The sequence below is a fragment of the Procambarus clarkii genome, chromosome 5, assembly GCF_040958095.1.
Source record: "Procambarus clarkii isolate CNS0578487 chromosome 5, FALCON_Pclarkii_2.0, whole genome shotgun sequence".
In the NCBI taxonomy this organism is placed as follows: domain Eukaryota; kingdom Metazoa; phylum Arthropoda; class Malacostraca; order Decapoda; family Cambaridae; genus Procambarus; species Procambarus clarkii.
In genome coordinates this window covers 58621043-58648416 of record NC_091154.1, presented here as the reverse complement: position 1 = coordinate 58648416, position 27374 = coordinate 58621043, and the positions used below count along the sequence as shown (strand labels likewise).

At 48.6% G+C, this 27374-nt stretch overlaps 1 protein-coding gene across 1 annotated transcript in view; it reads right to left on the bottom strand.

Moving 5' to 3' along the window:
• LOC138351036 (galactoside alpha-(1,2)-fucosyltransferase 2-like) overlaps positions 1 to 27374 on the bottom strand; it is a 423912-nt gene that overhangs the window by 32390 nt on the left and 364148 nt on the right. The window contains exon 6 of the mRNA XM_069302558.1: positions 17284 to 17369. Within this exon, the coding sequence (XP_069158659.1) occupies positions 17284 to 17369 (86 nt within the window). The remainder of the gene's footprint in view (positions 1 to 17283; positions 17370 to 27374) is intronic.

Here is a 27374-nt window from a genome sequence, read left to right as displayed (position 1 = left end):
ACACTCACCACGACCACCACAATACTCACCACCACCACAATACTCACCACCATCACAACAGTCACTATCACCACCACAATAATCACTACCACCACCACCACAACACTCACCACTACCACAATACTCACCACCACCACAACACTCACCACCACCACAACACTCACCACCACCACCACAATACTCACCACCACCACAATACTCACCACCACCACAACATTCACCAACACCACAATACTCACCACCACCACAACACTCACCATCACCACAACAACACACACCACCACCACCACCACAATACTCACCACCACCACAACAGTCACCACCACCACCACAATATTCACCACCACCACAACACTCACCACGACCACCAAAATACTCACCACCACCACAATACTCACCACCACCACAACAGTCACCATCACCACCACAATACTCACCACCACCACCACAACACTCACCACCACCACAATACTCACTAGAATACTCATCACCACCACAATACTCACCACCACCATAATACTCACAACCACCACAACACTCACCCCCACCACATCCACCACAATACTCAACACTACCACAATACTCACCACCACCACAACACTCACCACCACCACAACACTCACCACCAACACAATACTCACCACTACCACAACACTCACCACCACCACAATACTCACCACCACCACAACACACACCACCATAACAATACTCACCACCACCACAACACTCACCACCACCACCATACTTACCACCACCACAATACTCACCACCACCACAATACTCACCACCACCACCACAACACTCACCACCACCACAATACTTACCACCACCACAACACTCACCACCACCACAATACTTACCACCACCACAACACTCACCACCACCACAATACTCACCACCACCACCACAAACCTCACCACCACTACAATACTCACCACCACCACCACACTCACCACCACCACAACACTCACCACCACCACAACACTCACCACCACCACAACACTCACCACCACCACCACAATACTCACCACCACCACAATACTCACCAACACAAAACTCACCACCACCACAATACTCACCACCACCACAACACTCACCATCACCAAAACAACACACACCACCACAACCACCACAATACTCACCACCTCCACAACACTCACCACCACCACAACACTCACTACCACCACAATACTCACCACCACCTCAATACTCACCACCACCACAACTCTCACCACCACCACAACAGTCACCACCACCACCACAATATTCACCACCATCACAACACTCACCACAATACTCACCACCACCACAATACTCACCACCATCACAACAGTCACCACCACCACAATACTCACCACTACCACCACCACCACAATACTCACCCCCACCACAACACTCACCCACCACAATACTCACCACCACCACAACACACCACCACAACAACACTCACCACCACCACCACACTCACCACCACCACAACACTCGCCACCACCACAATACTCACCACTACCACAACACTCACCACCACCACAATACTCACCACCACTACAACACTCACCCACCACAATACTCACCACCACCACAACACTCACCACCACCACAATACTCACCACCACCACAACACTCACCACCACCACAACACTCACCACCACAACAACACTCACCACCACAACAACACTCACCACCACCGCCACCACAACACTCGCCACCACCACAATACTCACCACCACCACAACACTCACCCACCATAATACTCACCACCACCACAATACTCACCACCACCACAATACTCACAACCACCACAACACTCACCTACCACAATACTCACCACCACAACAACACTCACCACCACCACCACAACACTCACCACCACCACAACACTCACCACCACCACAATACTCACCACCACCACAACACTCACCACCACCACAATACTCACCACCACCACCACAACACTCACCACCACCACAATACTCACCACCACCATAACACTCACCACCACCACAACACTCACCCCACCACCACCACCACAATACTCAACACTACCACAATACTCACTACCACCACAACACTCACCCCCACCACCACCACCACAACACTCACCACCACCACAACACTCACCACCACCACCACAATACTCACCACCACCACAACACTCACCACCACCACAACACTCACCTCCACCACAATACTCACCACCACCACCACCACAACAGTCACCACTACTACAATACTCACCACTACCACAACACTCACCACCATCACAATACTCACCACCACCACAACACTCACCACGACCACCACAATACTCACCACCACCACAATACTCACCACCATCACAACAGTCACTATCACCACCACAATAATCACTACCACCACCACCACAACACTCACCACTACCACAATACTCACCACCACCACAACACTCACCACCACCACAACACTCACCACCACCACCACAATACTCACCACCACCACAATACTCACCACCACCACAACATTCACCACCACCACAATACTCACCACCACCGCAACACTCACCATCACCACAACAACACACACCACCACCACCACCACAATACTCATCACCACCACAATACTCACCACCACCACAACACTCACCACCATAACAATACTCACCACCACCACAACACTCACCACCACCACAATACTTACCACCACCACAACACTCACCACCACCACAATACTCACCACCACCACCACAACACTCACCACCACCACAATACTTACCACCACCACAACACTCACCACCACCACAATACTTACCACCACCACAACACTCACCACCACCACAATACTCACCACCACCACCACAAACCTCACCACCACTACAATACTCACCACCACCACCACACTCACCACCACCACAACACTCACCACCACCACAACACTCACCACCACCACAACACTCACCACCACCACCACAATACTCACCACCACCACAATACTCACCAACACAAAACTCACCACCACCACAATACTCACCACCACCACAACACTCACCATCACCAAAACAACACACACCACCACAACCACCACAATACTCACCACCTCCACAACACTCACCACCACCACAACACTCACTACCACCACAATACTCACCACCACCTCAATACTCACCACCACCACAACTCTCACCACCACCACAACAGTCACCACCACCACCACAATATTCACCACCATCACAACACTCACCACAATACTCACCACCACCACAATACTCACCACCATCACAACAGTCACCACCACCACAATACTCACCACTACCACCACCACCACAATACTCACCCCCACCACAACACTCACCCACCACAATACTCACCACCACCACAACACACCACCACAACAACACTCACCACCACCACCACACTCACCACCACCACAACACTCGCCACCACCACAATACTCACCACTACCACAACACTCACCACCACCACAATACTCACCACCACTACAACACTCACCCACCACAATACTCACCACCACCACAACACTCACCACCACCACAATACTCACCACCACCACAACACTCACCACCACCACAACACTCACCACCACAACAACACTCACCACCACCGCCACCACAACACTCGCCACCACCACAATACTCACCACCACCACAACACTCACCCACCATAATACTCACCACCACCACAATACTCACCACCACCACAATACTCACAACCACCACAACACTCACCTACCACAATACTCACCACCACCACAACACTCACCACCACCACAACACTCACCACCACAACAACACTCACCACCACCGCCACCACAACACTCGCCACCACCACAACACTCACCCACCACAATACTCACCACCACCACAATACTCACCATCACTACAATACTCACCACCACTACAACACTCACCCACCACAATACTCACCACCACCACAACACTCACCACCACCACAATACTCACCACCACCACAACACTCACCACCACCACAACACTCACCACCACAACAACACTCACCACCACCGCCACCACAACACTCGCCACCACCACAATACTCACCACCACCACAACACTCACCCACCATAATACTCACCACCACCACAATACTCACCACCACCACAATACTCACAACCACCACAACACTCACCTACCACAATACTCACCACCACAACAACACTCACCACCACCACCACAACACTCACCACCACCACAACACTCACCACCACCACAATACTCACCACCACCACAACACTCACCACCACAACAATACTCACCACCACAACAACACTCACCACCACCACCACCACCACAACACTCACCACCACCACAACACTCATCGCCACTACCACAACACTCACCACCACCACCACATCACTCACCACCACAACACTTACCACCACCACAACACTCACCACCACCACCACAATACTCACCACCACCACAACACTCACCACCACCACAACACTCACCACCACCACAATACTCACCACCACCACGACAACAGTCACCACTAACACAATACTCACCACCACCACAACACTCACCACGACCACCACAATACTCACCACCACCACAGTACTCACCACCATCACAACAGTCACCATCACCACCACAACACTCACCACCACCACAACACTCACCACGCCCACAATACTCACCACCACCACAACACTCACCACCACCTCAACACTTACCACCACCACCACAATACTCACCACCACCACAATACTCACCACCACCACAAAACTCACCACCACCACAATACTCACCACCACCACAACACTCACCATCACCAAAACAACACACACCACCACCACCACCACAATACTCATCACCAACACAATACTCACCACCTCCACAACACTCACCACCACCACAACACTCACCACCACCACAATACTCACCACCACCACAATACTCACCACCACCACAACTCTCACCACCACCACAACAGTCACCACCACCACCACAATATTCACCACCATCACAACACTCACCACAATACTCACCACTACCACAATACTCACCACAATCACAACAGTCACCATCACCACCACAATACTCACCACTACCACCACCACAATACTCACCACCACCACAACACTCACCCACCACAATACTCACCACCACCACAACACACCACCACAACAATACTCACCACCACCACCACACTCACCACCACCACAACACTCGCCACCACCACAATACTCACCACTACCACAACACTCACCACCACCACAATACTCACCACCACCAACACAATACTCACCACCACCACAACACTCACCCACGACAATACTCACCACCACCACAATACTCACCACCACCACAATACTCACCACCACCACAACACTCACCCACCACAATACTCACCACCACCACAACACTCACCACCATTACAATACTCACCACCACCCCAACACTCACCCACCACAATACCCACCACCACCACAACACTCACCACAACCACAATACTCACCACCACCACAACACTCACCCACCACAATACTCACCACCACCACAACACTCACCACCACTTCAATACTCACCACCACCAAAACACTCATCACCACCACAACACTCACCACCATCACAATACTCACCACCACCACAACACTCACAACCACAACAACACTCACCACCACCACCACACTCACCACCACCACAACACTCGCCACCACAACAATACTCACCACCACCACAACACTCACCACCACCACAATACTCACCACCACCACATCACTCACCACCACCACAATACTCACCACCACAACAACACTCACCACCACCACAACACTCACCACCACCACAACACTCACCACCACAACACTCACCACCACTACCACAACACTCACCACCACTACCACAACACTCACCACCACCACCACAACACTCACCACCACCACAACACTCACCACCACCACCACAATACTCACCACCACCACAACACTCACCACCACCACAACACTCACCTCCACCACAATACTCACCACCACCACCACCACAACAGTCACCACTACTACAATACTCACCACTACCACAACACTCACCACCATCACAATACTCACCACCACCACAACACTCACCACGACCACCACAATACTCACCACCACCACAATACTCACCACCATCACAACAGTCACTATCACCACCACAATAATCACTACCACCACCACCACAACACTCACCACTACCACAATACTCACCACCACCACAACACTCACCACCACCACAACACTCACCACCACCACCACAATACTCACCACCACCACAATACTCACCACCACCACAACATTCACCACCACCACAATACTCACCACCACCACAACACTCACCATCACCACAACAACACACACCACCACCACCACCACAATACTCATCACCACCACAATACTCACCACCACCACAACACTCACCACCACAATACTCACCACCACCACAACTCTCACCACCACCACAACAGTCACCACCACCACCACAATATTCACCACCACCACAACACTCACCACGACCACCAAAATACTCACCACCACCACAATACTCACCACCACCACAACAGTCACCATCACCACCACAATACTCACCACCACCACCACAACACTCACCACCACCACAATACTCACTAGAATACTCATCACCACCACAATACTCACCACCACCATAACACTCACCAACACCACAACACTCACCCCCACCACATCCACCACAATACTCAACACTACCACAATACTCACCACCACCACAACACTCACCACCACCACAACACTCACCACCAACACAATACTCACCACTACCACAACACTCACCACCACCACAATACTCACCACCACCACAACACACACCACCATAACAATACTCACCACCACCACAACACTCACCACCACCACAATACTTACCACCACCACAATACTCACCACCACCACAATACTCACCACCACCACCACAACACTCACCACCACCACAATACTTACCACCACCACAACACTCACCACCACCACAATACTTACCACCACCACAACACTCACCACCACCACAATACTCACCACCACCACCACAAACCTCACCACCACTACAATACTCACCACCACCACCACACTCACCACCACCACAACACTCACCACCACCACAACACTCACCACCACCACAACACTCACCACCACCACCACAATACTCACCACCACCACAATACTCACCAACACAAAACTCACCACCACCACAATACTCACCACCACCACAACACTCACCATCACCAAAACAACACACACCACCACAACCACCACAATACTCACCACCTCCACAACACTCACCACCACCACAACACTCACTACCACCACAATACTCACCACCACCTCAATACTCACCACCACCACAACTCTCACCACCACCACAACAGTCACCACCACCACCACAATATTCACCACCATCACAACACTCACCACAATACTCACCACCACCACAATACTCACCACCATCACAACAGTCACCACCACCACAATACTCACCACTACCACCACCACCACAATACTCACCCCCACCACAACACTCACCCACCACAATACTCACCACCACCACAACACACCACCACAACAACACTCACCACCACCACCACACTCACCACCACCACAACACTCGCCACCACCACAATACTCACCACTACCACAACACTCACCACCACCACAATACTCACCACCACCACCACAATACTCACCACCACCACAACACTCACCCACCACAATACTCACCACCACCACAATACTCACCATCACTACAATACTCACCACCACCACAACACTCACCCACCACAATACTCACTACCACCACAACACTCACCACCACCACAATACTCACCACCACCACAACACTCACCACCACCACAACACTCACCACCACAACAACACTCACCACCACCGCCACCACAACACTCGCCACCACCACAATACTCACCACCACCACAACACTCACCACCACCACAATACTCACCAACACCACATCACTCACCACCACCACAATACTCACCACCACAACAACACTCACCACCACCACAACACTCACCACCACCACAACACTCACCACCACCACAACACTCACCACCACACCACTCATTACCACAACACTCACCACCACTACCACAACACTCACCACCACTACCACAACACTCACCACCACCAACACAACACTCACCACCACCACAACACTCACCACCACCACCACAACACTCACCACCACCACAACACCACCACCACCACAATACTCACCACCACCACAACACTCACCACCACCACAACACTCACCTCCACCACAATACTCACCACCACCACCACAACAGTCACCACTACTACAATACTCACCACTACCACAACACTCACCATATCACAATACTCACCACCACCACAACACTCACCACGAACACCACAAAACTCACCACCACCACAATACTCACCACCATCACAACAGTCACCATCACCACCACGATACTCACTACCACCACCACCACAACACTCACCACCACCACAATACTCACCACCATTACAACACTCACCACCACCACAACACTCACCACCACCACAATACTCACCACCACCACAACACTCACCATCACCACAACAACACACACCACCACCACCACCACCACAATACTCATCACCAACACAATACTCACCACCACCACAACACTCACCGCCACCACAATACTCACCACCACCACTATACTCACCACCACCACAACTCTCACCACCACCACAACAGTCACCACCACCACCACAATACTCACCACCACCATAACACTCACCACCACCACAACACTCACCCCCACCACCACCACCACAATACTCAACACTACCACAATACTACCATCACCACAACACTCACCACCACCACAACACTCACCACCAACACAATTCTCACCACTACCACAACACTCACCACCACCACCACAATACTCAACACTACCACAATACTACCACCACCACAACACTCACCACCACCACAACACTCACCACCAACACAATTCTCACCACTACCACAACACTCACCACCACCACAATACTTACCACCACCACAATACTCACCACCACCACAATACTCACCACCACCACAACACACACCACCATAACAATACTCACCACCACCACAACACTCACCACCACCACAATACTTACCACCACCACAATACTCACCACCACCACAATACTCACCACCACCACCACAACACTCACCACCACCACAATACTTACCACCACCACAGTGCTCACCACCACCACAATACTCACCACCACCACCACAACACTCACCACCACCACAACACTCACCACCACCACAATACTTACCACCCCCACAACACTCACCACCACCACAATACTCACCACCACCACCACAAACCTCACCACCACTACAATACTCACCACCACCACCACACTCACCACCACCACAACACTCACCACCACCACAACACTCACCACCACTACAATACTCACCACCACCACAACACTCACCACCACCACAACACTCATCACCACCACAATACTCACCACCACCACAACACTCACCACCACAACAACACTCACCACCACCACCACACTCACCACCACCACCACCACCACAACACTCGCCACCACCACAATGCTCACCACCACCACAACACTCACCACCACCACAATACTCACCACCACCACAACACTCACCACCACCACAATACTCACCACCACAACAACACTCACCACCACCACCACAACACTCACCACCACAACACTCACCACCACCACAACACTCACCACCACAACACTCACCACCACCACAACACTCACCACCACTACCACAACACTCACCACTACCACCACCACCACAACACTCACCACCACCACAACAACACTCACCACCACCACAACACTCACCACCACCACCACCACCACAATACTCACCACCACTACAACACTCACCACCACCACAACACTCACCACCACCACAATACTCACCACCACCACCACAACAGTCACCACTACCACAATACTCACCACTACCACAATACTCACCACTACCACAACACTCACCACCATCACAATACTCACCACCACCACAACACTCACCACGACCACCACAATACTCACCACTACCACAATACTCACCACCATCACAACAGTCACCATCACCACCACAATACTCACCACCACCACCACCACAACACTCACCACCACCACAATACTCACCACCACCACAACACTCACCACCATCACAACACTCACCACCACCACCACAATACTCACCACCACCACAATACTCACCACCACCACAACACTCACCATCACCACAACAACAGACACCACCACCACCACCACAATACTCATCACAACCACAATACTCACCACAACCACAACACTCACCACCACCACAATACTCACCACCACCACAATACTCACCACCACCACAACTCTCACCATCACCACAACAGTCACCACTACCACCACAATATTCACCACCACCACAACAATCACCACGACCACCACAATACTCACCACCACCACAATACTCACCACCATCACAACAGTCACCATCACAACCGTAATACTCACCACCACCACCACAACACTCACTACCACCACAATACTCACCACCACCACCACAACACTCACCACCACCACAATACTCACCACCACCACCACAACACTCACCACCACCACAATACTCACCACCACCATAACACTCACCACCACCACAACACTCACCCCCACCACCACCACCACAATACTCAACACTACCACAATACTCACTACCACCACAACACTCACCCCCACCACCACCACCACAACACTCACCACCACCACAACACTCACCACCACCACCACAATACTCACCACCACCACAACACTCACCACCACCACAACACTCACCTCCACCACAATACTCACCACCACCACCACCACAACAGTCACCACTACTACAATACTCACCACTACCACAACACTCACCACCATCACAATACTCACCACCACCACAACACTCACCACGACCACCACAATACTCACCACCACCACAATACTCACCACCATCACAACAGTCACTATCACCACCACAATAATCACTACCACCACCACCACAACACTCACCACTACCACAATACTCACCACCACCACAACACTCACCACCACCACAACACTCACCACCACCACCACAATACTCACCACCACCACAATACTCACCACCACCACAACATTCACCACCACCACAATACTCACCACCACCACAACACTCACCATCACCACAACAACACACACCACCACCACCACCACAATACTCATCACCACCACAATACTCACCACCACCACAACACTCACCACCACAATACTCACCACCACCACAACTCTCACCACCACCACAACAGTCACCACCACCACCACAATATTCACCACCACCACAACACTCACCACGACCACCAAAATACTCACCACCACCACAATACTCACCACCACCACAACAGTCACCATCACCACCACAATACTCACCACCACCACCACAACACTCACCACCACCACAATACTCACTAGAATACTCATCACCACCACAATACTCACCACCACCATAACACTCACCAACACCACAACACTCACCCCCACCACATCCACCACAATACTCAACACTACCACAATACTCACCACCACCACAACACTCACCACCACCACAACACTCACCACCAACACAATACTCACCACTACCACAACACTCACCACCACCACAATACTCACCACCACCACAACACACACCACCATAACAATACTCACCACCACCACAACACTCACCACCACCACAATACTTACCACCACCACAATACTCACCACCACCACAATACTCACCACCACCACCACAACACTCACCACCACCACAATACTTACCACCACCACAACACTCACCACCACCACAATACTTACCACCACCACAACACTCACCACCACCACAATACTCACCACCACCACCACAAACCTCACCACCACTACAATACTCACCACCACCACCACCCTCACCACCACCACAACACTCACCACCACCACAACACTCACCACCACCACAACACTCACCACCACCACCACAATACTCACCACCACCACAATACTCACCAACACAAAACTCACCACCACCACAATACTCACCACCACCACAACACTCACCATCACCAAAACAACACACACCACCACAACCACCACAATACTCACCACCTCCACAACACTCACCACCACCACAACACTCACTACCACCACAATACTCACCACCACCTCAATACTCACCACCACCACAACTCTCACCACCACCACAACAGTCACCACCACCACCCCAATATTCACCACCATCACAACACTCACCACAATACTCACCACCACCACAATACTCACCACCATCACAACAGTCACCACCACCACAATACTCACCACTACCACCACCACCACAATACTCACCCCCACCACAACACTCACCCACCACAATACTCACCACCACCACAACACACCACCACAACAACACTCACCACCACCACCACACTCACCACCACCACAACACTCGCCACCACCACAATACTCACCACTACCACAACACTCACCACCACCACAATACTCACCACCACCACCACAATACTCACCACCACCACAACACTCACCCACCACAATACTCACCACCACCACAATACTCACCATCACTACAATACTCACCACCACCACAACACTCACCCACCACAATACTCACCACCACCACAACACTCACCACCACCACAATACTCACCACCACCACAACACTCACCACCACCACAACACTCACCACCACAACAACACTCACCACCACCGCCACCACAACACTCGCCACCACCACAATACTCACCACCACCACAACACTCACCACCACCACAATACTCACCAACACCACATCACTCACCACCACCACAATACTCACCACCACAACAACACTCACCACCACCACAACACTCACCACCACCACAACACTCACCACCACCACAACACTCACCACCACACCACTCATTACCACAACACTCACCACCACTACCACAACACTCACCACCACTACCACAACACTCACCACCACCAACACAACACTCACCACCACCACAACACTCACCACCACCACCACAACACTCACCACCACCACAACACCACCACCACCACAATACTCACCACCACCACAACACTCACCACCACCACAACACTCACCTCCACCACAATACTCACCACCACCACCACAACAGTCACCACTACTACAATACTCACCACTACCACAACACTCACCATATCACAATACTCACCACCACCACAACACTCACCACGAACACCACAAAACTCACCACCACCACAATACTCACCACCATCACAACAGTCACCATCACCACCACGATACTCACTACCACCACCACCACAACACTCACCACCACCACAATACTCACCACCATTACAACACTCACCACCACCACAACACTCACCACCACCACAATACTCACCACCACCACAACACTCACCACCACCACAACAACACACACCACCACCACCACCACCACAATACTCATCACCAACACAATACTCACCACCACCACAACACTCACCGCCACCACAATACTCACCACCACCACTATACTCACCACCACCACAACTCTCACCACCACCACAACAGTCACCACCACCACCACAATACTCACCACCACCATAACACTCACCACCACCACAACACTCACCCCCACCACCACCACCACAATACTCAACACTACCACAATACTACCACCACCACAACACTCACCACCACCACAACACTCACCACCAACACAATTCTCACCACTACCACAACACTCACCACCACCACCACAATACTCAACACTACCACAATACTACCACCACCACAACACTCACCACCACCACAACACTCACCACCAACACAATTCTCACCACTACCACAACACTCACCACCACCACAATACTTACCACCACCACAATACTCACCACCACCACAATACTCACCACCACCACAACACACACCACCATAACAATACTCACCACCACCACAACACTCACCACCACCACAATACTTACCACCACCACAATACTCACCACCACCACAATACTCACCACCACCACCACAACACTCACCACCACCACAATACTTACCACCACCACAGTGCTCACCACCACCACAATACTCACCACCACCACCACAACACTCACCACCACCACAACACTCACCACCACCACAATACTTACCACCCCCACAACACTCACCACCACCACAATACTCACCACCACCACCACAAACCTCACCACCACTACAATACTCACCACCACCACCACACTCACCACCACCACAACACTCACCACCACCACAACACTCACCACCACTACAATACTCACCACCACCACAACACTCACCACCACCACAACACTCACCACCACCACAATACTCACCACCACCACAACACTCACCACCACAACAACACTCACCACCACCACCACACTCACCACCACCACCACCACCACAACACTCGCCACCACCACAATGCTCACCACCACCACAACACTCACCACCACCACAATACTCACCACCACCACAACACTCACCACCACCACAATACTCACCACCACAACAACACTCACCACCACCACCACAACACTCACCACCACAACACCCACCACCACCACAACACTCACCACCACAACACTCACCACCACCACAACACTCACCACCACTACCACAACACTCACCACTACCACCATCACCACAACACTCACCACCACCACAACACTCACCACCACCACAACAACACTCACCACCACCACAACACTCACCACCACCACCACCACCACAATACTCACCACCACTACAACACTCACCACCACCACAACACTCACCACCACCACAATACTCACCACCACCACAACAACAGTCACCACTACCACAATACTCACCACTACCACAATACTCACCACTACCACAACACTCACCACCATCACAATACTCACCACCACCACAACACTCACCACGACCACCACAATACTCACCACTACCACAATACTCACCACCATCACAACAGTCACCATCACCACCACAATACTCACCACCACCACCACCACAACACTCACCACCACCACAATACTCACCACCACCACAACACTCACCACCATCACAACACTCACCACCACCACCACAATACTCACCACCACCACAATACTCACCACCACCACAACACTCACCATCACCACAACAACAGACACCACCACCACCACCACAATACTCATCACAACCACAATACTCACCACAACCACAACACTCACCACCACCACAATACTCACCACCACCACAATACTCACCACCACCACAACTCTCACCATCACCACAACAGTCACCACTACCACCACAATATTCACCACCACCACAACAATCACCACGACCACCACAATACTCACCACCACCACAATACTCACCACCATCACAACAGTCACCATCACAACCGTAATACTCACCACCACCACCACAACACTCACTACCACCACAATACTCACCACCACCACCACAACACTCACCACCACCACAATACTCACCACCACCACCACAACACTCACCACCACCACAATACTCACCACCACCATAACACTCACCACCACCACAACACTCACCCCCACCACCACCACCACAATACTCAACACTACCACAATGCTCACTACCACCACAACACTCACCCCCACCACCACCACCACAATACTCAACACTACCACAATACTCACCACCACCACTACACTCACCACCACCACAACACTCACCACCAACACAATTCTCACCACTACCACAACACTCACCACCACCACAATACTCACCACCACCACAACACACATCACCACAACAATACTCACCACCACCACAACACTCACTACCACCACAATACTTACCACCACCACAATACTCACCACCACCACAATACTCTCCACCACCACAACACACACCACCATAACAATACTTACCACCACTACAACACTCACCACCACCACAATACTTAACACCACCACAATACTCATTACCACCACAATACTCACCACCACCACCACAACAATCACCACCACCACAATACTTACCAACACCACAACACTCACCACCACCACAATACTTACCACCACCACAACACTCACCACCACCACAATACTCACCACCACCACCACAACACTCACCACCACTACAATACTCACCACCACCACGACACTCACCACCACCACAACACTCACCACCATTACAACATTCACTACCACTACAATACTCACCACCAGCACAACACTCACCACCACCACAACACTCACCACCACCACAATACTCACCACCACCACCACAACACTCACCACCACCACAATACTTACTACTACTACAATACTCACCACCACCACAATACTCACCACCACCACCACAACACTCACCACCACCACAATACTCACCACCACCACAACACTCACCACCACCACAATACTCACCACCACCACCACAACACTCACCACCACTACAATACTCCCCACCACCACAACACTCACCACCACCACAATACTCACCACCACTACAATACTCACCACCACCACCACAACACTCACCACCACTACAACACTCACCACCACCACAATACTCACCACCACTACAATACTCACCACCACCACAACACTCACCACAACCACAATACTCACCACCACCACCACAACACTCACTACCACCACAACACTCACCACCACCACAACACTCACCACCACCACAACACTCACCACCACCACAACACTCACCACGACCACAATACTCACAACCACTACCACAACACTTACCACCACCACAACACTCACCACCACCACAACACTCACCACCACCACAATACTCACCACCACCACAATACTCACCACCACCACCACAACACTCACCACCACCACAACACTCACCACCACTACAATACTCACCACCACCACCACAACACTTACCACCACCACAACACTCACCACCACCACAATACTCACCACCACCACAATACTCACCACCACCACAATACTCACCACCACCACAACACTCACCACCACCACAACACTCACCACCACCACCACAACACTCACCACCACCACAATACTCACCACCACCACCACAACACTCACCACCACCACAACACTCACCACCACCACAATACTCACCACCACCACCACAACACGTACCACCACCACAACACTCACCACCACCACAATACCCACCACCACCACCACAACACTCACCACCACCACAACACTCACCACCACCACAATACTCACCAGCATAAACAATATCTTTGTCCTTAAAGTTGTTCTTGCACCACTCTGGGTCATCACTGGTCACCACGAACACCGGATTGTGTGTTCTGAGGAACACAAGAACACAGCTTAGTGCATCTGTGGGTTTGAAGCACTACAGCCTGATCTATTATGTTGGTTAGGAACGTCACTGGTTGATCTCTTATGTCGGTTAGGAACGTCACTGGTTGATCTATTATGTTGGTTAGGAACGTCACTGGTTGATCTATTATGTCGGTTAGGAACGTCACTGGTTGATCTATTATGTCGGTTAGGAACGTCACTGGTTGATCTATTATGTTCTTTAGGAACGTCACTGGTTGATCTATTATGTCGGTTAGGAACGTCACTGGTTGATCTATTATGTCGGTTAGGAACGTCACTGGTTGATCTATTATCTGGTTAGGAACGTTACTGGTTGATCTATTATGTTGGTTATGAACGTCACTGGTTGATCTATTATGTTGGCTAGGAACGTCACTGGTTGATCTATTGTGTTGGTTAGGAACGTCACTGGTTGATCTATTATGTTGGTTATGAACGTCACTGGTTGATCTATTATGTTGGTTTTGAATGTCATTGGATGATCTATTATATTGGTTTTGAACGTCATTGATTGATCTATTATGTTGGTTATAAACGTCACTGGTTGATCTATTTAGTGTATACAAATATTTCTCTCCGATCTATTATATGGGCTACAAACATCACAGGTTGACTATTTTACAGGTAAGAATAATAATAAATTTATCTATTAGATTGATTACAAACTTTACTAGATATGCTATTAGATGCGATACAAATATCACTGGTTGATCTATTATGTGGGATTCACATATCACTGGGTGATCTATTATGTGGGATTCACAAATCACTGGATGATCTATTATGTGAGATATAAATATCACTGCCTGACTTACAATGTCAGGCAACTAAATGGGGCAAAGGTGTCCAAAACAGGCTATTGTCTAGGCATGTATTAATGGTGGAGTATGTTTAAGTATGTATGTATGTATGTATGTACTTACCTAGTTGTGCTTGCGGGGGTTGAGCTCTGGCTCTTTGGTCCCGCCTCTCAACTGTCAATCAACAGGTGTACAGGTTCCTGAGCCTATTGGGCTCTATCATATCTACACTTGAAACTGTTTATGGAGTCAGCCTCCACCACATCACTTCCTAATGCATTCCATTTGTCAACCACTCTGACACTAAAAAAGCTCTTTCTAATATCCCTGTGGCTCATTTGGGCACTCAGTTTCCACCTGTGTCCCCTTGTGCGTGTTCCCCTTGTGTTAAATAGACTGTCTTTATCCACCCTATCAATTCCCTTCAGAATCTTGAATGTGGTGATCATGTCCCCCCTAACTCTTCTGTCTTCCAGCGAAGTGAGGTTCAATTCCCGTAGTCTCTCCTCGTAGCTCATACCTCTCAGCTCGAGTACTAGTCTGGTGGCAAAAGTCCACTGGTGACTTCACGCCAATCGGAGGTCTCACCACTCCCCGTAACTCTCTGCTTCCTATTGCTTAGATACTCCCTTATCCACTGGAGCACCTTACCAGCTACACCTGCCTGTCTCTCCAGCTTATGTACCAGCCTCTTATGCGGTACTGTGTCAAAGGCTTTCCGACAATCCAAGAAAATGCAGTCCGCCCAGCCCTCTCTTTCTTACTTAATCTTTGTCACCTGATCGTAGAATTCTATCAAGCCTGTAATGCAAGATTTACCCTCCCTGAACCCATGTTGGCGATTTGTCACGAAGTCCCTTCTCTCCAGATGTGTTACCAGGTTTTTTCTCACGATCTTCTCCATCACCTTGCATGGTATACAAGTCAAGGACACTGGCCTGTAGTTCAGTGCCTCTTGCCTGTCGCCCTTTTTGTATATTGGGACCACATTCGCCGTCTTCCATATTTCTGGTAGGTCTCCCGTCTCCAGTGACTTACTATACACTATGGAGAGTGGCAAGCAAAGTGCCTCTGCACACTCTTTCAGTATCCATGGTGAGATCCCATCTGCACCAACAGCCTTTCTAACATCCAGTTCCAGCAGGTGTCTCTTGACCTCCTCTTTCGTAATTTCGAACTCTTCCAAGGCCTCCTGGTTTACCTCCCTTTCTCCTAGCACAGTGACCTCACCTTGTTCTATTGTGAAGACCTCCTGGAAACTCTAGTTGAGTTCTTCACACACCTCTCTGTCATTTTCTGTATACCTGTCCTCGCCGGTTCGAAGTTTCAATATCTGTTCTTTCACTGTTGTATTTCCTTCTGATGTGACTATGGAGTAGCTTTGGTTCGGTCTAGGCTTTGTTTGCTATATCATTTTCAAAACTTTTCTCTGCTTCTCTTCTCACCCTGACGTACTCATTCCTGGTTCTCTGGTATCTCTCTCTGCTTTCTGGTGTTCTGTTATTACGGAAGTTCCTCCACACCCTTTTGTTCAGTTTCTTCGCTTTCATACATGCCCTATTATACCATGGATTCTTCTGTTGCTTCTCGGATTTTTTCCTTTGGGCCGGGATGAACCGATTTACTGCCTCCTGACACTTTTGGGTAACATAGTCCATCATACCCTGTACAGACTTATCACTGAGGTCTGTGTCCCAAGGTATTTCACTTAGGAAACTTCTCATCTGTTCATAATTCCCCTTTCGGTATGCCAGCCTTTTGATTCCTAGTTCTTTTTTTGGGGAGATAAGTCCTAGCTCTACCAGGTACTCTAAGTTCAATACACTGTGGTCACTCATTCCCAAGGGCGCTTCCATCTGAACTTCCCTTATATCCCACTCATTTAGGGTAAATATCAAATCAAGCATTGCTGGTTCATCTTCTCCTCTCATCCTTGTTGGTTCTTTGATGTGCTGGCTTAGAAAGTCTCTTGTTGCCACGTCCAGCAGCTTAGCTCTCCATGTTTCTGGTCCTCCATGCGGGTCTCTGTTTTTCCAATCTATCTTCCCATGGTTGAAGTCTCCCATAATTAGTAGTCCAGATCCATTCCTGCTAGCAACAGAAGCTGCTCTTTCTATTATGTTAATGGTGGCCATGATGTTTCTATCATATTCCTGTCTAGGTCTTCTGTCATTTGGTGGTGGATTATATATGACTACGACTATAATTTTTTTCCCTCCATTTGTTACGGTACCTGCTATGTAGTCACTGAAACCTTCACAGCCCTGAATATCCATCTCCTCAAAATCCCAGCCTTTTCTTACCAGCAGAGCTACACCACCCCCACCTCTTCCTTCCCTCTCTTTCCTCATAACATAATAGTCCTGTGGGAACACTGCGTTTGTAATCGTTTTCGTGAGCTTTGTTTCTGTGAGGGCTATTATGTCTGGGTTTTCCTCTAGTACCCGTTCTCCAAGCTCATTTGCTTTATTTGTAATTCCATCTATGTTTGTGTACATCACTTTGAGGCTCACTTTCTTCTGTCCCTTCTCAAATCGCCTCCTTGGTGAGTGTTCTGCTGGTGGGGGAGGCTGTTCCATGGGTGTGAGGACCTGTGAGGTGGATAACAGGGTCTCAGAGGATACTGGGATGAGGGGCGGGGGATCCAGTGAAGGGGGAGGGACAGGGAGGGTATGGGGTGAAAGGGGAGGGAGGACGAGAAGGAAAGGGGGGGGGGAAGGGAGGACTCGGGAGGAGGGGAGGGGTAGAAGGGTGGGGATTGGGTGTGGGGGGAGGGAGATTTTGCTGAACATTTGAGTGGGGGCAGGGAGGGTTTGGGGTAGGGGGGTTTTCTATGCAGAGGAGGGTGGCAGGGTTGTCCTCCCTTCTGGTATTACTGGGTAGCTGGTTGTGGGTTCCCCCCTCGCCTCTGGGGGTGTTGTGTTGGGAGCTGTGACTTCCTGGCTTTCCCCTCTCACCCTGCGCCTCTTCCTTGCTTCTGCCGCCACGGCTCTCTCCTCCCTTGTCATGTCTCTCTGGAGGAATACATTTTTTAATTTTCCCACGTTTTTCAGGGAGCTCTTCCTTGATAGGATCTTCTCCTTTGTGCTCTCGTTTGCAAACACTATCTTTATCATTCGGTCTCGGTCTTTGTTGTACCAACCTAGCCTGAAAACCTTCTCAATGCTATGCTCAGCCCCTTCCATGTCTAGTGCCTTTAGTACTTCATTCACTGCTGCTTTGTCCTTGTCATTCCACTCATTCCTATTAGAGCCTTCCTGCTCTTTAATACCCACAGCAACCACTGATCTGTTCCTTTCCAGCAGTGTTGGCTAGTGGAGCGTGCCGCCTCCTGTGAGGTGGCTGCTTTCATGGCCACCTCCATCACTGCAGTCATTACTTCAGAGTTATTTTTTTTAGTATTTCTGCAAAAGTTGCTTTTATTGTGGCATTCTCATCCAAAAAAACTATTACCACCTTCTCCCTGGATGGTTTTCTGATTCTCAGCCTCAATACCATTCTCTTTGAGGGCTCTAATCTCCTCCTTTGCTGCTGTCAGCTCTCTTTTCAGGTTGCTTATTTCGTTCTTCATTTCCTGCATCATTTCTTGCATCTCACTCTTGATGTCCTCCAGAAACTGGGCGAACATTTCCTTCATTTCGTCACCTTGGCTCTTCCCTGTTCCCCTGGTACCTCAGGCTGCCATGCTTGCCTCTGTTCCTATAGTGGTGCCGTGATAGGATGTGTCAGGAGGGCAGAGCAGGATGGGGGAGGGAGAGAGAGAGAGAGAGGAAGAGAGAGAGAGAAAGAGAGAGAGAGAAAGGGAGTGATAAAGGGAGAGATAAATGGATGGGTGGGGGCGATCCGACCCTTCCGCTGAAGTGAGAAGAAAGTAGAAGGGGAGGGGGGGGAGGAGATGGAGAGAGAGGCGGAAGGGAGAGAGAGAGAGGGAGAGAGAGGAGAGAGAGCGAGGAGAGGGAGAGAGATGGAGAGGGAGAGAGCGGGTGAGGGAGAGAGGGGGGAGGTGCGTGTGTGTGTGTATGTGTGTGTGTGTGTGTGTGTGTGTGTGTGTGTGTGTGTGTGTGTGTGCGTGTGTGGGCAGAGAGGGAGGGGGAAGGAAAGAGAGGGAGGGAGGGAGGGAGAGAGAGAGAGAGAGAGAGAGAGAGAGAGAGAGAGAGAGAGAGAGAGAGAGAGAGAGAGAGAGAGAGAGAGAGAGAGAGAGAGAGAGAGAGCGGGAGAGAGAGTGGGAGAGATAGTGGGAGAGAGATAGTGGGAGAGAGAGAGTGGGAGAGAGTGGGAGAGATAGAGAGTGTGGGAGAGGGAGAGAGGGGGGGGGAGAGAGTGGGGAGGGGAAGAGTGTGTGTATGGGGGATGCGGGGGACTGGGGGTGGGGGGGACGGAGATGGCGACCAGGTCAGGTCAGGTCAGATGGGGGGGTTAAGAGGGGGCGGGGGATAGTAAGGTCCTATCCCCTGATCCCAGGTGTTAATGCCTTTTCCCCTGACTGAGCGTTTGTGTGTGTGTGTGCGCGTGTGTGTGTGTGTGTGTCTGTTTTAGCGTGTGCACGCTTGTGTGCGTGTATACGTACGTGGGCAGGCGGGCGTGCGTGTATGTGTCAAGAGATCCCTTAAGCGTTACCTCTACCTAAATGAGCCACCCTGAGATTTTTAAATATATATGATATCCTGAACAAGAATTTGATAATATTTTACCTCAATCTGTACACCTGATTAATTGACCAGAGAGGGGGTACATACCAGTCTGCACCCGCTCACACAACCAGATGAGTAAGGACGATGTATGATGACGATGGTTATCCGTCGTTGTCTCCCACTAGGTGATTCACTAAGTGCTAGTAGATTGATGAGGTCGGTTCTTCTCTATCTACACAGAGCTCTGGAGTCAGTCACTGTATCGTTGTGTGACAGTTCACTAATTTTACTTTACCACTGATCACAGTCACCACCCAACAAACACAATCAGGTAGTTCCACGGTGGGTCGACCCACCTGGTCTGTCAGGTCAGGTCACCTCACGCAGTCCTCCACACTTATATGCTCAGGTGCTGCCACTAGCTCCACTTTGTTTCTTCGCACTATCGCTAGCGATATGACTATGCTATGTAGCACCCTGCTAGCTACACACTGTGAGAGGCCAAATACTATGATCTAGCCTCTATAATCCTTCACTGTCCCGAGAAATTGACGAATTTCCGCGAACCTCACTAATCGTGTGTGTCCCCCTACCGGCTCATGTGTACATACATACATACATACATACATGTATGTATGTATGTATGTATGTATGTATGTATGTATGTATGTATGTATGTAATGTAATGTAATGTATGTATGTATTGTATGTATGTATGTATGTATGTATGTATGTATGTATGTATGTATGTATGTATGTATGTAATGTAATGTAATGTATGTATGTAATGTATGTATGTATGTATGTATGTTTGTATGTATGTAATGTAATGTAATGTAATGTATGTATGTATATATGTATGTATGTAATGTATGAATGAATGAATGTATGTATGTATGTATGTATGTATGTATGTATGTATGTATGTATGTATGTATGTATGTATGTATGTAAAGTATGTATGTATGTAATGTATGTATGTATGTATGTATGTATGTATGTATGTATGTATGTATGAATGTATGTATGTATGTATGTATGTATGTATGTATGTATGTATGTATGTATGTATGTATTAATGTATGTATGTATGTATGTAATGTATGTATGTATGTATGTATGTATGTATGTATGTATGTATGTATGTATGTATGTAATGTATGTATGTATGTATGTATGTATGTATGTATGTATGTATGTAATGTAATGTAATGTATGTATGTATGTATGTATGTATGTATGTATGTATGTATGTATGTATATATGTATGTATGTATTGTATGAATGAATGTATGTATGTATGTATGTATGTATGTATGTATGTATGTATGTATGTATGTATGTATGTATGTATGTATGTATATAATGTATGTATGTATGCATGTATGGATGTATGTATGTATGTATGTATGTATGAATGTATGTATGTATGTATGTATGTATGTATGTATGTATGTATGTATGTATGTAATGTATATATGTATGTAATGTATGTATGTAATGTATATATGTATGTAATGTATGTATGTATGTATGTATGAATGTATGTATGTATGTATGTATGTATGTATGTATGTATGTATGCATGTATGTATGTATGTATGTATGTATGTATGTATGTATGTATGTATGTATGTATGTATGTAATGTATGTATGTAATGTATATATGTATGTAATGTATGTATGTAATGTATATATGTATGTAATGTATGTATGTATGTATGTATGTATGTATGTATGTATGTATGTATGTATGTATGTATGTATGTATGTATGTATGTATGTACGTATGTATGTATGTACTCACCTAGTTGTGTTTGCGGGGGTTGAGCTCTGGCTCTTTGGTCCCGCCTCTCAACCGTCAATCAACTGATGTACAGATTCCTGAGCCTACTGGGCTCTGTTATATCTACATTTGAAACTGTGTATGGAGTCAGCCTCCACCACATCACTTCCTAGTGCTTTCCATTTACTAACTACTCTGACACTGAAAAAGTTCTTTCTAACATCTCTGTGGCTCATTTGGGTACTCAGTTTCCACCTGTGTTCCCTTGTTCTCGTCCCGCCAGTGGTGAATAGTTCATTCTTGTTTACCCGGTCGATTCCCCTGAGGATTTTGTAGGTTGTGATCATGTCCCCCCTTACTCTTCTGTCTTCCAGTGTCGTAAGGTGCATTTCCTGCAGCCTATCCTCATAACTCATGCCTCTTAGTTCTGGGACTAGTCTAGTAGCATACCTTTGGACTTTTTCCAGCTTCGTCTTGTGCTTGACAAGGTACGGGTTCCATGCTGAGGCCGCATACTCCAGGATTGGTCTTACATATGTAGTGTACAAGATTCTGAATGATTCCTTACACAGGTTCCTGAACGCTGTTCTGATGTTAGCCAGCCTCGCATATGCCGCAGACGTTATTCTCTTTATGTGGGCTTCAGGAGACAGGTTTGGTGTGATATCAACTCCTAGATCTTTCTCTCTGTCTGTTTCATTAAGTACTTCATCTCCTATTCTGTATCCTGTGTCTGGCCTCCTGTTTCCACTGCCTAGTTTCATTACTTTGCATTTACTCGGGTTGAACTTCAACAGCCATATGTTGGACCATTCACTCAGTCTGTCTTGGTCATCTTGTACCCTCCTACTATCATCCTCTGTTTCAATCCTCCTCATAATTTTTGCATCGTCGGCAAACATTGAGAGGAACGAATCTATACCCTCTGGGAGATCATTTACATATACCAGAAACAGTATAGGTCCAAGGACTGACCCCTGCGGGACTCCACTTGTAACGTCTCGCCAGTCTGAGACCTCACCCCTCACACAGACGCGTTGTCTCCTGTTGCTTAAGTACTCCTTTATCCAATGGAGAACCTTCCCTTTCTCTCCAGCCTGCATCTCCAGCTTTCTCACTAGCCTCTTGTGTGGCACTGTATCAAAGGCTTTCTGACAATCCAAAAATATGCAGTCTGCCCACCCTTCTCTTTCTTGCCTTATTTTTGTTGCCTGGTCGTAGATTTCAAGTAACCCTGTGAGGCAGGACCTGTCATCCCTGAACCTATGTTGATGCTGTGTTACAAAGTTCCTTCGCTTCAGATGCTCCACTAGCTTTTTTCGCACAATCTTCTCCATCAGCTTGCATGGTATGCAGGTTAGGGACACTGGCCTGTAGTTCAGTGCCTCCTGTCTATCCCCTTTCTTGTATATCGGGACTACGTTAGCTGCTTTCCAAATATCTGGCAGTTCCCCTGTTGCCAGTGATTTGTTATACATCTATGGAGAGTGGTAGGCACAGTTCTTTTGCTCCTTCCTTTAGTACCCAAGGAGAGATTCCATCTGGGCCTATAGCCTTTGTCACATCCAACTCTAGTAAACAGTTCCTTACTTCCCCGCTGGTAATCTCAAACTCTTCCAGTGGTTCCTGGTTAGCTATTCCCTCACTTATCTCTGGAATTTCTCCGTGCTCTAAGGTGAAGACCTGAAATTTCTTATTCAGTTCCTCACACACTTCCTTGTCATTTGTAGTGAATCCTTCCACCCCTATCCTTAATTTCATAACCTGTTCCTTTACTGTTGTTTTTCTCCTGATGTGGCTATGCAACAATTTAGGCTGAGTCTTTGCCTTGCTTGCGATGTCATTTTCGTATTGTCTTTCTGCCTCTCTTCTCATCCTGACATATTCATTCCTGGCATTCTGGTATCTTTCTCTGTTCTCCAGTGTCCTGTTATTCCTATAGTTTCTCCATGCCCTTTTACTTTGCTGCTTAGCTAGCCTACATCTCTGATTAAACCATGGGTTTCTCATCTTCATTTCTCTGTTTTCCTTTTGGACTGGGACAAACTTGTTTGCTTCGTCCTTGCACTTCTGCGTGAAGTAATCCATCATATCTTGGGCCGTCTTTCCCCTGAGCGCTTTTTCCCATGCTATATCTGTTAGGAATTTTCTTATCCCCTCATAGTTTCCCTTTCGGTATGCTAACCTTTTGGTTTCGGTATCCCTCCTCGAGTTCAATAACCCTTCTTCAATCAGGTACTCAAACACCAGTACACTGTGGTCGCTCATTCCTACTGGGTCCTCAAAACCGATTTCTCTTATGTCGGAGTCGTTCAGAGTGAAGACTAGGTCGAATCTCGCTGGTTCGTCATTGCCTCTCATCCTTGTGGGTTCTCTGACATGCTGGGTTAAAAAGTTTCTTGTCACCACCTCCAATAGCTTGGCTCTCAACGTATCCTCGCCTCCATGCGGTTCCTTGTTCTACCAGGCAATCCTTCCGTGATTGAATGTATGTATGTATGTATGTATGTATGTATGTATGTATGTATGTATGTATGTATGTATGTATGTATGTATGTATGCATGTATGTATGTATGTATATATGTATGTATGTATGTATGTATGTATGTATGTATGTATGTATGTATGTAATGTATGTATGTATGTATGTATGTATGTATGTATGTATGTATGTATGTATGTAATGTATGTATGTATGTATGTATGTATGTATGTATGTATGTATGTATGTATGTATGTAATGTGTTTA